Below are 17,866 nucleotides of genomic sequence, written 5' to 3'. Positions count from 1 at the left end.
TAATTCAGTATCAACCTGTTTGCTCTGTCATTGAGGATTTAGGTTTGCAACTCTTAATTTTTAAGTTTCTTGGACCCAGATTCCAGCTCTATTCAAATTAGAGGTGAGATGCCTCAATGTGATCATACCTATGCAGTTTGGAAAGAGGATGCCTACTGATGATTTTCAGATGAATGACAGTGTTCTTTAGAAATAAACTGTTACCCAAATTCCCTCTTTTTTTCATATTCATAGCCTGGCTAGATTTGCATGGATCACATGAAGACACATTTGTATCAGACATGCTGTCATTATTTGAAATGTGGTCCAAACAAATAATACCATGTATACTCCAGCTTTGCTATTAGCTCTAAATGTGAGTTGCCTAACAACTTTCTGTTGCCTCACCATTTGTAAAGTGATTCTGCTATTTAGTTTTCCCTCAGGAGTGCTGAAAAAATCAGCACAAGCAAGCAACGTTTATCATGAACTTTAAACTTGTAAAGTGCTGCTAAACTTCCAAGTACTATTTATCTGAGGTGCCACTTTCTTCATTCAGAGGTAGATTTGAGGTAATATAACTTAACAAAAATAACAATGACATTAAAAACATAGAAATATGTATTAAACCATCAGCAGCCAAACTAAAGTCTTCTCTGTTGGTGGACAGTAAATGACTGATTGTACTTTTTTTTTAATAAGGGACCATTCAGACTGCTGATGTTTTGAATGAATTCCAGCATGAGTAATTACATCCTACCATATCTAAATATCAATTAGATGTGGTCTTTTTTTATTCATTTCCTGTTCCACATTGCTGGCTTGTGTTGCTGGGCCCTGTTGAACAGTAGCCACATTCAGCCTGAAGTTGGCAACATTATTGTGGCAGACAAAGTGAGATCTTTATGTCTCAAGGATGGTTCTCTGGATGCTTTCACAGACACTGGTTTTGCTCTGGGGCAGCTTGAGTAGTGTTGCTTTGGTTTACAGCAGCAAACGTGTGTGTAAGGATTATGGTACAGTATAACTATATAAATATCAAATGATTAATAATATTTGATATTGTGGACAGTTGATGGATATAAAGCTGAATCCTGTGAGGTAGAGATTTCACTACTGGAACAATGTAAAATTCACTACTCAATACTAAAACCCCCTTATCTTAGAATTAGTATTTACCCTCTTGGGTTTTTTCCCTTGAGTTCATTGGGATGAATTATGAATATGGACTTCCACTTCGATTAATTTACAGAACATTAGGCCCCTGGTATTTATACTGTGTGCAGTGGTGTGGTATCTGAGATATAGTCAATGGTTATACCAAGTGTTATTCAATTATTCTTTTCATTGGATATTATGCCAAATTTCTTTGAGGGCAAAATATCAGATTCAGTGACCAAAAAAAAATCATTTATTTATGAGGGACATGGTTGAGAGCCCACAAGTAGTGAGGAGACCAAATTCTTTTCATTTACTTGCAAGCCCACTTCAGCAACTCAGAAGACTACAATGCAGGGTGGGAAGAGGACTATTTCAGTTTAACTTTGACAGCTTTGTGAGATACTGAGCCCTTTAAACTCCTGGCCAAACACAAATTCAAGGTAGCTGGCACCTTGCAACATCATTCCCTTTATTTGCTGGGATACAGGGCCTGATACAACAGTCCTGAAGAAAATAAGGAGGTTTCCAGATGTCTCCAAAGGAAGCTGGATGTGATATTTAAGTGTCTCACAGTCTTGGTTTATCTGGACTTTGGTCCTTAAGAGTAATTTTTATATATGAATCACAGATTTGGTTTATGCTGATGGGTATCAGCTCAGCATCTTTCAGATAATGCATCTATAGAGTGGGGCTGATCTGAAGACCTATAACGAGCAGAAAATTCCTTAGTTATAGTGAGACTGGCTTCAGCTTTCAAAATTAAACCAGACAATATTTGTGTAAACATTTGGTCCCTCTGCGTTGCAGCTACTAACCAAGGTGATCTGCAGTGGAAGATCAGGGCCTTGTTTTATAAAATGACAACTTTGAAGTAAGGCTTTATGTTTGTGAAATCAGACAACAGGTCACTGCCCTACCTGCTTTGTAGAAATGGAAGATTTCTTAGCTTAGACATCTACAAACGTTCCTGAAAGATACAATCAGATCCAACAAAGAATTAATGTTACAACTGAAAACCAAGCTGTTTGCTAAGGAATAAGAGAAGCCTTGATCTTTTTGCTCGGTAATCTTTTAATGGGCAAAGAAACACCATTTATTTTCCTGTTAGGTAATTTTCATCCAGTATTCAAAAGAGGCAGTAGTGACCGGGTGACCTTGTCTTGCGTAAAACAGAGCTTCAAACACAGCTGAACTGTTTCTAGTGAGCCTGGCTGGTCTTTTGACAACACTCCTGTATTGCTTTGGGATACCCAGAGTCCCCAGGCACAGATATATCCTCCACTCTAATTGGAAATGCCTAGGAAAGGTGACAATACAAGAGATTTATAACTAATCGCAATGATTAAAGTGTTAATTCTGTAATATTTCACTAACATATACCATTTCCATGTTTCTATCTAGTAAGTAAGATAAATCTGTGAACAAGTGCTTCAGCGCACATCAGTCTTGTTAACTAAACATCACACATTGAGAGTTTGACATTATGTGATGAAAATTACTTATTAGAATAATGGTTTTGAAAGTTGCATACAAGACTGGCATCCTTCAAATTAATATATACATTTCACGTAAATTAAAATAAGTCTTCATATTATGAAATCAGGGCTAGGTGCACTACTGGTGACAATCTGTTTATGCAGTCCTTAGAGACCCTTAATTTTGGACACCAACAAGAGATGTGCATGGCAGTTATGGATGAATGTTTGTACACAGCCTGTACATATACAGTATTTCTGCTCACCTAATCCACTCATGTGCATGTTTCAAAATAAACCCATATATCTTTTTCCTTCTTTTACCAGAATTATAGTGACTTTCATACATATTTTTCAAATGATACGGTAGCCCAATTGCACTGGAAGACAGATTCAAACTGTCAATGAAGAAGACTGATGTTGGTTATAAGTCCCTATTATCTGAAAGATTTGATGTGGACTTGAGTTGGGATACAGCCTTGATCAACACTACTTAACTGTATCTTTACCTGACGGCTCATATATACACAATAGAATGAACATCACATTATGCTGAAAAGTACTTATAAATGTGGATGCTAATTGTGATGCTGCCCTGATAAACAAAGTGGCAGCTCTGGATGACATTATTAGATGTAATTAAGTTCAGCTGTAACAGTGCAGCTATATTTGTCAGAACTTTGAACCACATGTACTGCACAGTGCTAAAAACAAGGTTCACTGTATAATACACCTTCTCATGTTATCTCCCACCCCAGAAAATGTACATGACTAATGAGACATTGACATTTTATTAGATTATTGTGCTTCACCACTGCACAAGCACCCTCTAAAATTTCATATCCCAATTTCATATCCCAGGTTGTGCTGTGTTACAGCTGGCTGACTCATAAAATCTCATGGCACATGAAGATCTGACCTTATACTTGAATATTTTTCACACTGTAATGAAATAAAAGTCTTTGAAATAAGCAAGAGACACATGCACAGGCTCTGGGATGGCCAGAAGTGGGGTATGGAGTGGCCATGGAGTTGTGGGAGAGCCCAGGCCTTGTACCTGCTCTGCCTCTGTGGAATCCCAAACTCCAGGTGAGCATCCTTATTCCCACACTGTATCGTCGAGCACCTTAACTCAGATCATAGTGCAGGTTTCACTTCTTCCCTGTCTTCTCCAAACTGGGCAGCAGTGCCCCTCAAGAGGCTGTTACATGTTGCTGTCTATGATACAGGCAGCTGGTATAGCAGGAAGACGTTGACACTCCTTTGTCTACTGTTCAAATAGACAAAAATGAGCCTGTGAATGTCCTAGTCCTAAAAAGGCTTTATATTGGTTTTAGTTTGAAACTAAGTATCAAATATAACCATTCTGACATGAGTGAATGAATGAATGTGAATTCCCTTTGTCTAACTCTCTACTTAGCAACTACATTAGCTGCCATCATTTTTTTAATCAGATTGTGCTTCTAAGGCTAAAACATGTTGGATGCCTGGAAGCGTTTCTGTTTTCAGTGAGAACCTCTGTTAACATGACACAATGCCTTCAAAATGCAGACATGCACTCAGCAAATTTGATAAGCCCTGAGATGAATTTAGATGCACAAAGATGGTGAAACAGTCTAATCCTTCCTACAGAAGATAAAGTTTAAACAAATTTACTTTATTCAATGAAACACCTGGGTAAGCTTATTTAATATAGTCTTTGCATTTAATTATTTCCACTGAAGGGGCACTTACTGTATTTCAAAATATGATTATTTTATTCCATATTAATTACTTTAACATCCTCAAGGGAAACCTGCAGAAAAATTTTAAAAAGGGATTCTTAATTAACCTGAGTCACCAGAAGTCATCTTTTTGGAACAGGGAAGCTGGGATATGGGACTGCAAATAAATAGTGCTGCAAAAAATCAGACTCTTCACATGAATAATGAAGAAACCTGAAAAGAATTCTGTATGAATGAATTGTTGCTAGGCATTAACATTAGAAAGGCACACTTACACATTAAACTGGAGAAAAGACAAAAATAGAAAAATAATTCTGTGAAGAATTCTATATGGGCAAAGTTATTGGCAGAAGTCAAGGAAGTGTACAGCTATTGTATAACCAGAGAACAATAAAGCCCAGAGTCAGTATCTCTGTTATTTTCTTCTCTCCTTCTGCTCTTGTGGGGTTGTCATAAACAAAGCTCTTCCTTTTGGTAAGAATTTATTCCCCAATATATTTCTGGAAAGGAATTTTACCAAGAGTGCTCTCACTGCACAATCCAATTACCCTGGTACTTGCAAGAAGGAATACTGTCTACAAAACTAGGAGACACTGTTCTCCCCACCACAACTGGAATTGTAATATGAATAGGATTTGGATGTCTGTTTTCCTAGATAGCAAATTTACAGACTGTGGTAATTTACACATGAGTACTTAGATCACTGTGGGTTTGGGATTTTTGTGTGTGTGTTGTTTTTTTCTGTTGTTGTTTGTGGTGGTGGTGGTGGTGTGATGTTTGTTTGTTTGTTTGTTCAGCATCAGTACTACATGAAAGGATATTTCCAACACAGGTTTGCACAGGATGAATGTAATTTTTTGTACGTTTCATCTAAAAGATGCTTTGGTGGCCTGGGTACAAGTAAGAGGGGAATTGTGCCTGTTTCAGGCAATAATTTGGTAGCGCTTCTGGGCTTCTCTTGTTTAATCATTTAACATGTTACTTTGCTCCTTGAAAAGCTAAATAGAGTCTCACAAAGATCACATTATGAGTGCCTTAATCTGTGCAAGAAACTGACAGCACCTCATGCTATCAGTAATAGATTTGCCTTGTATTTTACTCCCTCCAGGAACTGTATGTTTGACAGTCTGTAGGTGTGAAAAGGGATCAAAGCCAGTTTTCTAGCAGAAGTACTTTTGCCTTTTATTTTATAAAGCAATTACACAAATTTTGATTTCAAGCCAAAATGAATTCAATTATCAGATCATGCTACAGCTTCATCTGGGCAACAAATTGAACTGTTTTATGCCACTCACAAAACTAATTCAAAATCACATTTCACTGTTGCAGACCAGTTTTTTCCTTAGTTTTTTTCAAAAGGCATGAGGTTTGCTTCACTTTTCTGTAGATGCTTTGCATAGGTGTTTATACTATCTTTTTATTGCTATTCGACAATCAAACTCATCTGAAAAAAATCCCTTGGGCTCAGTCTTGGCACTGGAAGTGTGTGCCTTCTCTGGGAAACATTTAAAATTATAGGAAGTGCTTGTGAAAGACAGGAAATAATGAAGGAAAAAAGGTTTTCTGATCATCTGTGTTTGTGTTCCTGCAACTGAGTATATTTTCATAGCTGAACTATGTTGCTATTTTGTCATAAAAATGTATTCAAGCCATAACCAGAGATGGCACACTGGATGAGGTGGTAGCATGAAAGCCATATTCCTCCCGTTTTCTCATCTGCAAAATGGCAGTGAGTACAGCACATCAGTCCTGTCTCTCAAATCACCCTCAAATATTGTGTCATGATCATGGAATCATAGAATAGTTCGAGTTAGAAGGGACCTTCAAAGTTCATCTAGTCCAACCCCCTGCAATGAGCAGGGACATGTTCAACTAGATCAGGTTGTTCAGAGTCTTGTCCAGCCTGGCCTGGGATGTCTCCAGGGATGGGGCATCCACCACCTCTTTGGGCAACCTGTGCCAATGTTTTATCACACTCACTGTAAAAAATGTCTTCCTCAAGTCTAGCCTGTATCCTTTAGTTTAAAAGCATTACTCCTTGTCCTACTGTAACAGATATTTGTATGATATTCACATCTTACAGTGACTTTGAAGATGAAAATTATTAGAAGCTAGAGATGCTGGAGGCTCACAAGAGAGAGGGAGGTCACTTCCATGGCAAGAGCAGTGCCATCCTGGAAAGGGGTGGAAGGGTCAGCAAAGTCCTTCACCTGTGGGCACTTCAGCCCCACTCAGGGGTTGCCCACGGCTGATCTCTGCCAGCGCGAGGCTCTGGGACAGCATGCGGCCCGAACACCCCCCGGGCCTGGTTTATTTCAGCCGCTGCGGCCGCGTCCCGGGAGCGTCCTTGGCCGCCTGACATGCGGCCGCTGCCGCCCCGGCCCTGCCCGCGCACGGGCATCCCGCTGCCCGTTCCAACACCCGCTGGGGCTCCCACCCGCCGTGACACGCCGCGGGGGGCGGTGGGGGGCCGGCGCTAGAGTGAGGGTGAGGAGGAGGAGTGGAGGAGAACGGAGAGGGGAAAAGCGAAGGGGGCGTGAAGGACCGAGGGATGAAAGGGGAGTGAGCAGAGCGGGACAGCGGCGAACTGCCCGAGCCAGCGGCTGCCGGCGGGCGAGGCGCCCGGGCCATGGCGCGGCGGGACGGCGGCGGCCGGGGGCTCTCCTGGGGGTTGCCCCGGCTGCTGCTGTGGCTGGCGCTGTGCGGGCTGTGGCGCGGCGGCGAGGCCGGCACCCTGCCCGCCCGCGGGGCCGCCCTGCCCTTCGGTGCAGGCTCGCCGGCCGCCTGCAGCCCGCGCTGCCAGCACGGCGGGCTCTGCCTCGGCAACGGCACCTGCCTCTGCTCCAAGGGCTACGAGGGCGAGCGCTGCCAGCACGGTAACGGCCCGGCCTCGCCCTGCGGGAAGGGCGCTCCGGGGAGCCGCTGGGTGGGGAGACCGGCGGGGTGCAGTGGAGTGCGGCAGCGAGGAGCGGCCGCGGGGCGATGGCGGGAAAAAGCGAGGGGCAGCGTGGGCTGCGCCGCGCACGGCACCCGGGCTTGCTGGGAGACGGGGCGTCCCGCCGTGCATCGCCTGCCCGCGCCTGGGGCAGGTACGTGAGGGTCTTTCTTCAGGGACGTGGCTTGACCCGAACGAGCAGGACGCAGGCACCTGTGTGTGAACGCTCGGGGCTGTCAGCCTTCCCGCAAGTGACCCCTCCGCGAATGTCTGAGGAGCCCGGCTCTGGAGATGGTGTGACGGTGGTTAGATGCCGGGAGGATGCAAACAAGGTGGGGTGGAAGAAGAGGGGTAGAAACACCCAGGTTCTGGTGAGGTGAGGCAATGGCAGTAAAACTGACAGAACACAGCCAAGAGCCAGCTCCCTTCTGAAGACGCTCATTCACTTATGTGAGTAGACCCAGCTGTTGGAAATGGCTGTGTTGTGAGGAGGTTGCATTTTACCATTTGAACGTTGAGCAAACCTCCACTTACAGGATAGGGTTCTGCATCAGCTTCCTTTAAGCATTTTCTCTGTGCATGTTTAAATACTTGCCTGAGTAGGGAATGGTGCTTTTAGAGGCCTGACCGCTTTCTGAGCCAGACACAGACTCATTTGTATATCACATTTCTATAGTGGGAGGCGTAAAGCCAGGGGGAACTGAAGTCTGTTCCTGTTGGTTGCCCAGGGGAGACAAAGGATTTTTGAAAATGTCACCCAATATGAAAAAGTAAACAGTGGCAAGAAGACTTACAGTTTAAACCCTACTTAATTTAACGTGCTCAATTTCTAATTCCTTTATTCAAAAGTTTAACCACAGACCGTTGTGGCTAATTGCTAAGTAACACTCCATATCGGGAGATGTTCTTCTGCCTTACCTCTTGTCCTGTGTGAAGAGGTAATATAATTTGCATGGTATTTGTTGTAGTTCTCAATGACCTTCATCTATAATATGTTTTTTTTTTTTTAAACTCTGAAATGGGATGCTGAAAATTTCTTTCAGCACCATAATCATTCATGGGGTGTTGTTTTATGTAGAAGCTGATGCTAGCAGTTGGTGACAAATGATGTGCAGTTAATGCGCTGCGTGGTGGGAATGAATAGCTACACACTATGTGCTGTTCCAAACAACTGTTTGATCCTGGACATTTTGGGGTTTAGAGAAGGTGTGAAAGATTGTCAGAGATGCAGATCCATTTTTGAACTAGAGAGGTGAACTGTCTGGTATTGTTAAAAGAAGCACTGAATGCTGATAATGTCATCAATGCAGAAAAAATGGATAAAGGAAGTTTCATTTTCTGTCAAGAATACTCAGATAAGTTCACTTTTTTCCTCCTTTCTCTCACCAAAAACATACAAATGAGCGGTGGGACATGTCTGTCTGACTGGAGGCAGGGAAGTATTTTTCAGTTTTGCACTGTGCTTTTTGCTTGAAGTGTCATGTTCTTGAAATAGTGGGTTGAAAAAAGTATTTGTGATGCCTCTAGCCTTTTCTGGCCATTGAGATGGCTTAGAGGGAAAGGAGAAAAATCTGTTCTGTAATTAACAAAAGGTGAATTTCATTAAAGTTGAAGGCAGTTTGGAAAAAGTTATATTTGCTTTCGTTTTAAGTAGGTGATCTTCAAACTTATTTGAATTTGTGGTTAGAAGATAAATGGATGTCGAGAGAGGTTCTCCTTCCCCTCTACTCTGCCCTGGTGAGACTACACCTGGAATATTGTGTCCAGTTCTGTGCCCCTCAGTTCAAGGACAGGGAACTGCTGGAGAGAGTCCAGCGCAGAGCCACAAAGATGCTGAAGGGAGTGGAGCATCTCCCTTATGAGGAAAGGCTGAGGGAGCTGGGGCTCTTTAGCTTGGAGAAGAGGAGGCTGAGGGGGTGACCTCATTAACGTTTACAAATATATAAAGGGTGAGTGTCACAAGGATGGAGCCAGGCTCTTCTCAGTGACAATCAATGGTAGGACAAGGGGTAATGGGTTCAAACTGGAACTCAAGAGGTTCCACTTAAATTTGAGAAGAAACTTCTCAGTAAGGGTAACAGAGCACTGGAACAGGCTACCCAGGGGGTTGTGGAGTCTCCTTCTCTGTAGACATTCAAAACCCACCTGGACACCTTCCTGTGTAACCTCATCTAAGTGTTACTACTCTGGCAGGGGGATTGGACTAGATGATCTTTTGAGGTCCCTTCCAATCCCTAGCATTCTGTGATTCTGTGATGTAATTATATAGACAGATGCTGTGTTGAGTGTAGGTTAGCCTGTGGGCTAGCAAAATATGGATATAACAGAGGGAAAAAGTTGGGCAAGACTTTTTCTAAGACTGGTTGTCTCCAGCTGGGTGGCTTGCTTAGAAAAGAGTCATTCCTGCTAAGTCTTCTTGCTCAAAGTTGGATTGCAATAACGCAGAAGTGAAGTGTAGAGGTAGTTCTGGGGGACTCAACTGTAACACCTGCGAACAATCCAAAGGGGGGTCTGAAGACAGGTATATTGGAAAATACTTCAGGATGCTTGTGGCATAACCTTTCTTGTGGTGAGGCCAGTGGTATCGTGTTGTGCTATGAAGCTGCAGGTCAGATCCCTCCCGTTCACTGGAGGTACAGTCTTGCTTATTCTTAAAAGTTTGGGAGGAGTTGCAGATGTTTTGGCAAGGGGTAGAACAAACATTAAAGAAGTGTGGTTTGGAGACTGTGGAATTGAGGACAATATTTAATTTTTTCATACAGCTCCTGCCCTTTATTGAAATCCCTGCTTTATGAAACATGTGCCTCATGGAGAGTCTTTCTTCAGCTCTCTTTAAATACATGTTTTGCATGGGAAAGTATCCAGCAGTCCAAATGGTAAAAGTTAGTATTAATAGATGAGAACAGTGGAATAGGATCGCAGTACTGCACAGTGTTTAGGATCTCATTGCTGTTCTCTTCCTCCCCCCCTCCTCTGTTTCATGCTAGTGCTTTCCACCTCTGATACTTTATTTATGCAAGTGGCATCAAATTTAATGATTGGATCTTCTCGGCAGGGCTGCTCTGTTACTCTGTGTATGTGACTTCACAGTGACATTCTGATGCTGCTGCCATATTAGTATCTTTTAACATAAATAGGTAAAGTGAACTTTATAAAATTATGTGAAATAACACAGATATAGAGTTTTTCTTAAATTAAGAGCTATGGCATTTCCGATTAACTGAAACCATCTGGGAAAATAGTTATGCAGAACTGAATGCTAAATGGTACTTTCCTACACATCTGTGTCCTTTATTTGCATGCAAATATACGTTCTGCAGATACTGATATGAAAAATCCTTTATTCTTCTGTTGGATTGCTTGAAAGTGCAATAACTATATGTTAATTATATAGTTATATGTTAATTATATAATTATATGTTAATATATGTAATAACTATATCTATATGAGGTCAAAATCAGTGTCGTGTTATTCACTACTTGTCTTTTCCCTCTTATTCCCTGTTTCAAAATTCTCACCCACTCAAAGGATAAAGCAGTGCGGTGTAGAGAACTCATCTCACACCTGCAGTTAATGCAGATGAGACTCTCTGAAATACATGGGTTTATAAAATTTTTGTTTATTCTCACAGGTTTTCTCAGATACTAGGCCTGATTCAGGAATGATTTATGAGTAGCAGGGTGGACTATGGGATAAGTAATTTATTTTTTATCTGACTGGATTTATTCAGAATTTTGCAAAATGAAGATATTTTTATTTGTGCCTTGTCCAACTTGTCCAAGCTGTCAGCGATGAAAAAGTTGCAAAATCTGTGATGATCATAGATGCTTTTCTCCCAATAGATAATTACAGTTACGACAAAATTTACATTTATCTTGAATGATTTCTAAACAAACACTGTACATTTCAGAAAGGTCTCTGAGAGGTCAACTGAGGCAAAAAAAGAGGGTGGAGGAGAAGGAAGTGCAGACTTATTCCTGGAGAAATTTTAGAAAATAGGTATGATGAAGGAAGCATGTGGGTTTTTTTGCTGGAGAGGTATATGGGAATCCAGTGAAGAGTGAAGTCTAATATTACATCTGAAGAACTGGAAGGCACCACTAAAGCTGCAGCACTTTTTATTCAATCATTTCTTCTTATCACCTCTTTTCTCACTTGTCATTTCTTGATTCAATTATCAAAGGCTTCTTTGGCAGGCCAGTTGTGTTCCTTTGTTCCCTTACAATATGGCTCTCTTCTGTCTAGGGTCCAAAAGCTTCCTTAGTTTTGAGTGTTGGAATGGTGGAGTGCTCTCTGTGCAGGGAAGCTATTGCACCTGATTGATGATGTGGGATGGTAGGGCAAATATATCTTTGGAAATGCGAAGACAAATTGAGTGCTCAGAGACTAAAATAATGCCAATCTCTTATGTACTTAAGAAGTAATTTTGGTAAGCTTCACCAGTATTTATCCAAGCTTTGTTTGTTGTGTGTCTTACAGCAACATGTTATCCAAAATGCAAAAATGGTGGGGAGTGCCTCAGACCTGGAAAATGCAGATGTTCGCCTGGCTACGGGGGTAGATACTGTCATAAAGGTGAGTAGAACCCAAATAAGTGATAGGTTGGAAAGACAGGAAGTTTGAAAACAGAAAATATTCTTTTGGGGCTACTCAAGTCCAGGATCTAATGCACTTTGAAATAATGACCTTAATTCCTTAGACCTCTGACCTTACTCTGAAGAAATGCATGGCCTAGAGGATCTGCATGCTTGCAGGAGAATGGGGTGGAGTATATGTACTGAAATGTGTTGTGAGAATCTGAGACAATTTTATCCCTTGGAAAATACCCTCTTTCTGTGTTATGTGAATGTTCTGTTTAGCTCTATAACAGACTTTCTAAATAATTTAATGGGATGAGTTGCATAGATACATATTTCTGCATTAGGTGGTTGAAACTTTTGTGTAGTATCTTTTGAGTATATATTTAGGGGAAGTTGCTAAAGATATATATGGCAATGTATTGTTGATAGGTAGTGGGAGGTGACAAAAACAAAGAGCATCAAAGACCAATTTTTATGTTTTTGTGAAGCCTATCGAATATAGGCATGGATGGGAAAAAGCAATCCAAGAAAACATTGTTATGTTGTTACGAACTGATTAGACTACTGTTGATAACTTGAGTTCTGGGATAAAAGGGGAAGCAATCTTGAAATAGTTTGAGGGGTAAATGATGTTGTAGGCAAGATATCCCCAGAGAGTGAAGGAAAAGGAACTGTTTTCCTTTCAGAAGAAGAGCCTCAACTTGGCACTTTAAAAGTTTCCAGAAGTTCTTTTTGAACACATGCTGATAAATTAGTTGGGCAGTCATCACTGCACTGAAAACTTAATAAGTATTCTGTCTGACTGTGGTCAGAGCAGCAAGCAGCACCTCACAGGATTCTCTGTGTATGCTTGATGTTTATTCTGTGGGCATTTTCTTTATTTCCTTCAAATGTGTAATAGCTACAGGAGTTTACTTGGAGTGTAGCATAATTAGTACTTGAGGAAGGAAATCAGCTAATTTTTGCAGCTCTCTGGAGTCTTGTTGTTGTTGGGTTGTCTGGAGTGGGGGTTTTTTGTTTAATTTTTAATAAAGCTGGTTTTGGTATTTCATGAAGAAAGCATGACCTGAGTGTATCTGAAGCAGTAACATCTGTCTAAGTTTGCAGAAGCTTAAACTACAGCTCTGGGATGTTAACTAGACTGAATGGGAATTCAACTGCCAGTGAGAATAATTTGATTTCAAAATTGTCAACATTATAGAGGACTAAGAAAGATGAGGAAGTGTCTTCTGCTGAAGATCTGTATAACACAGTGCTGTTGTGTAATGTATTGGGAAATAACTAATCATTTTGAGTAGACATAACAGTGTTGACAGCAATGAGGTAAACTGGAGCATAGTCAGCATCATTTTCCAGCAAAAGGAATTTTTTAAAAATTTCTTAAAAGCCAACTGAAAGTGTAGGTTTGTGGGGTCTGTACAGAAGGGGGAACTTAACCTTCTCAGAAGAGCCTAAATTAGAAGCCAGGTGAGAGATACTACTTAAATTGTATCTGGGTAAAACTACTTGTATTTTTTACCATGTTATCCCTGTAAGGTAAGGGATGTGCTTGTATTCACCTTTAAGGTGCACTACTGCAGCACATGGAGCCTGGATATACAAACCTGCAGTGTGGTCCAATGTGCTATAACAGACTGCCACAGAACCACAGAATGGCTGAGGATGGAAGGGACCACTGGAGGTCACTTTGTCCAACCCCCCTGCTCAAGCAGGGCCACCTAGAACCAGTTGCCAAGGACTATGTCCAGACAGCTTTTGAATATCTCCAAGGATGGAGACTTCACAGCTGTCCTGGGCAACCTATGCCACTTCCTGGTGACCCTCACAGTGAAGCCATGATGACTATTCCTGATTATTTTCTTGTCCTTGATGTGCCTGGAAATGGTCTCCAGTATCAGCTGTTCCATTACCTTACTAGAGACTGAGGTGAGGCAGACTGGCCTGTAGTTCTTTGTGTCCTCCTTGACCTTCTTGAAGGTTTGAGTGACATTTGCTTTCTCCTGGTCTTCAGACACTTCTCCCAGTCACGACAGTTGATCAAATACAATCAATATTAAATACATTAACTTATGTTGTGTGACAGAGGTATGCAAACAAGCTTTGAAGAGCTTTTCTAGCTGTGCTGGAGTTGACTTATGTGTCCTTGCATGTTCAGCATTTGTGCCAAAAATCTGTTAGCTGAAATTACGCTCAATACTTGTGGTAGAACAGAGATTTGGACTTCTTTGTATCAAGCAGACATCCCAATTGTCCATCATTATAATGAAGGATAGTTGTTTCTCTTCAGTATGGTGAAAGTGTTGTATACACTTCCATTCATGCTTGTGAAAGGATGCATTTGATTTTACACAACAGCAATGATGTCGTATTTCAAAGATGGTGCACACCACAGTTGATACCAGTTGTATGTCTGGCATAAATAATACTTCATTAATGAGGCCTTCAGGGCTTTGGCATGTAGAAAAACTCTGGAATGAGGAGGCTAACTTAGATAGTTGATCTTTTGGAAGGCACCACTCAACTACAGTCTAGGGTCATTTGTCAAAGTAATATCCCCTTGTCGTCTTCTTGTTATGTGTAGGTTCTGCCAGATAAGGAAATATGTGAATCCTTGACCGCGTTATTGACTTACCAGCTGTGAATTGGCAAGACTGATAAGAACGTGCATGTTAGTTGTTACTGTGGTGTAGCTGATGAACAGCTGGCTCACAGCTGGGGAAGGGAGGAGCTGTGCCATAGCAATAATAATGTTTGTTGGTACACTCAGGCTAAATGCTCAACAAGCTTTTACGCACATGCTTAATTTTAACTGCATTTTGAGTTGGCATTTGCAGACATGGTTCTGTCATCCTCACTCGCTGTGCCTTGCTCTGAATAGTTGAAACTTTAGTCTTTGAAGATGTGATGATATAACAGCTGTTTAAAGATAATTATTTGAATCCCTATGCTGCTTCTGAAATGCACTGCATCTGCTGTTCTTCCACAGTCAGCTGTGAAGGTGGCTGTCAGAATGGTGGGGAATGCATCTCTGTCAATGGAGTTGTGAAGTGCCTTTGTGCTTCTGGCTGGACAGGATCAAGATGCCAAGAAGGTGGGTATCTACATTCTCGTGCTCTTTTGTACAACAACTGACTTAAATCCTAACAGTTCCTGAGACCTGTTAATAAGTCCTGATGACAGCCTGCTGAGAGGGCACTGGAAACAAATAATTTTCTAGATGCCCGATTTAAGTAGTCTCATTTTTTTATCACTGCATTCTCAATAACAGAATTCTTACTCATTTGATTTGTATAAAAAAGCGAAGTACAACCCTCAAACCAAATGAAACTCTGTCTTTCTCCTAGGAGAAAAGTTTGAAGGAACTCTTCTCTCAGTTAAAATGCCTGTATTATTTTGCTGTTAAATAAGGGTGCTAGGGTGACATTATCATGGTGTGGCTCATTCACAGTACCTTGTGTATTTACATAATGAAAATATTGAATAAAAATGTAACTGCAGTAATAAAAACATTTTAAAAGGATTAAGAGGCTAATAACTACGGAAATGTCGTTGTATTACTATAGAAATTGCCTACATTATTGGTACATGCTTGGACAAAATAGTGTCAAACTATTTTTTATTAAAGTGTAAATCTGTTAGCATTCACACCAAAATTCATAACACAGTACATATGTATTTTTTTCCATTTCCGTGGTCCTGGAAATGCCTTTGGAGTTATACCAGTTGAGTTATCTGGCTTGGAAGAAAATGTATTTTGCCATTTTGATTTGTATCATCCTGAATCTTTCATTCTGTCAGAATTATTTTATATCAGTTTTATAAATCCTGCTGACTTACCCATTCTTTTCTTCTAGCAATTTGTCCCCAAGGTTGTCGGAATAATGGAGCTTGTGTGGCGCCTGGGATTTGTAGCTGTCCAGCTGGATGGGTTGGTGGAGCATGTCACTTAGGTAAGTGACTTCTGGCCTTTTTTGTTTGCCCTTTTCTCTACTTGTTTGATTTACCAGCATTTGAACAAAGTGTTCAAATCTTCAGTGCCTAACAAAGCTACTAGGAAAGTATCTTAGGATAGTAAATGAGAGCTGCTTTTGCATACTGAGGGTCTTACAAATACGCATAAGGAATAGATGGCTTTTCAATTTGATCAGAAAGACAGAACTTTTCCACCTCAAGTAAATTAAGATTCAGGTTTTGGTTGTCACCAATTTCATTTCTTGGTATACCTTGTCAGTATTTCTGAAATATTTTCTATAAAGCAAAGACCCCAGTTGAAAGGCCTGAAAATAGCCATTACAGAAACATTATCGCTACTGATGTTGGTTAGAAGCTTCATTAAATTTTATGAACATGGAAAATTGAAACTCATTTAAACATTGCTTTTGAACTCAATATTGTGGGTGCAAGGTCTTCAGATTAAGTCCTCTCTATTTGAAATTTTTGTGTGGCTGTGGGAATCCAAATCAGCTAGTGTGAGTTCTTCTGCAATATATGTAGTAAACAAGCATTAACAAATTATACTTAAGCATTTTGCTGGTCAAATGAGAATGTTAAACATTTTTATTCATTAGTCTATCGAGATAGAGGGTGATATTAAAAGCTAAGTATGGGAGATGCAGAGAATTTACAAAATGCGTAGCTCCATTCCCTGCACTAGCAATAATGGTAGAAGTGTTTGGGTTGTTAAAGTCAAAATAATCACTGTTCGCAAACTAGATCTGCATCCAGTTTGACTTCTGTTGGTGCAGGTGCTCATAAGCAAATTGCAGCCCCTGAGTTGTTACTTGACCTGTTGTGTAGCTGGGGGACAGCTAAAGCTGTGCCTGCTCAGTCCTCCTCTGGCCTTCTTTCGGGGAGTGGAGGAACTGGAGGGGAGTGTGTGAGCAACAGCTACTGTGTGGCAACTGTTTCCTCATGGATGTGGATCCAGAAGTGGCTTGATCAAGTTTCAGTAAGAGTTTTTATTGTTCCCTCAACTTCATGGAGTCATCCATCTCAAAAATAGCCTGTGCCTTAAAGAAAAGAAATTATGGTATTTTAAATGTGGAATGGAGCACGAATAAGACTAGAGGTACTGTGGCTGTATTCCAGTGAAGACACGATGCCATAAATTGAGAGGCATTGCTTTTCAGTTCTTCCATTATACTTTTATTTATATTGTCCCGGTGTGGTCACCAGGGAACAATTCTGCTAGCACAGTGAGACAAAGAAGAAAAATGATCCTGTGTTGTGGTGAAGACGTGCCATGTATCTGTTGTCTCATTTCAGCTGTATGTAAACTACCTTGTCAACATGGAGGAAAATGCATCGCTCCAAACGTGTGCAGATGTCGACTACCATACTCTGGTCTGCAGTGTACAAAGAAAAGGAAGGAATGAAGCATCTTCAGCAAAGATAAGCAGCATTTTCTTCCTGTAACTTCCATACAAAGATTAAGTTTGCAGCAGTGGGGGGACCTAAAAAAACCCAACATGGTAACTAATTGATTTCAGATAGTTTTTTGTCTCCAATATATTAAGTAAATGCTTTTCTGTATGGAAGAAAAGTATTGCTGATTGTAACAAAGTTGTTATAAGTATCCAAGTGTGTGTAGTGTATGGCACATGTTTTCTTCTGTTCTTGTTTTGTAAGCAGAAGTATTATGTCTTGGTTGATACAGCTTATCTTGAAATGAAATTTAGTCTTCAAATAAAGTACTTCAGAGTAAATCTATGCTCTTTTTCCCCCTTCGATTGGAATTATTGCGTTATATTAATGATGTGTTTTTAAAAAGCATGTGAAACAAAATGTCCTTAATTCAGATCATCAGAAGCGGATGTTACTTCAAGTATAATTTACCATCAAGAAGCTTACACAGTTGCAGGAGGAAACTTGCAGTTTGCATCTTTCTGGAACATCAGCAAAGTTCAAAGCATCTGACCAAAATCCTGGTTATCACTTTATGTGTACTTCTTTCACCTCTACTCCCTCAGTCAGATTTGTATCTTGATCAGTTAAGCAGTATTAAAAAACAA

The 17,866-nt window shown here is 40.8% G+C and overlaps 1 protein-coding gene across 1 annotated transcript; it reads left to right on the top strand.

The window, feature by feature from the left end:
• The first annotated feature begins 6,895 nt into the window (after nt 1-6,895).
• LOC136098507 (uncharacterized) lies at nt 6,896-17,564 on the top strand. Its single transcript, XM_065831985.2, has 5 exons — nt 6,896-7,215; nt 11,755-11,850; nt 14,842-14,946; nt 15,710-15,805; nt 17,121-17,564. The coding sequence occupies exons 1-5, from the start codon at nt 6,969-6,971 to the stop codon at nt 17,228-17,230; spliced, it is 654 nt and encodes a 217-aa protein (XP_065688057.1). The 5' UTR covers nt 6,896-6,968; the 3' UTR covers nt 17,231-17,564.
• Nucleotides 17,565-17,866: the final 302 nt, after the last annotated feature.

This window comes from Patagioenas fasciata, chromosome 2 (genome assembly GCF_037038585.1).
Source record: "Patagioenas fasciata isolate bPatFas1 chromosome 2, bPatFas1.hap1, whole genome shotgun sequence".
NCBI lineage: Eukaryota > Metazoa > Chordata > Aves > Columbiformes > Columbidae > Patagioenas > Patagioenas fasciata.
The sequence above is the reverse complement of the archived record's forward strand: the minus strand, read 5'-3'. Positions and strand labels throughout refer to the sequence as shown.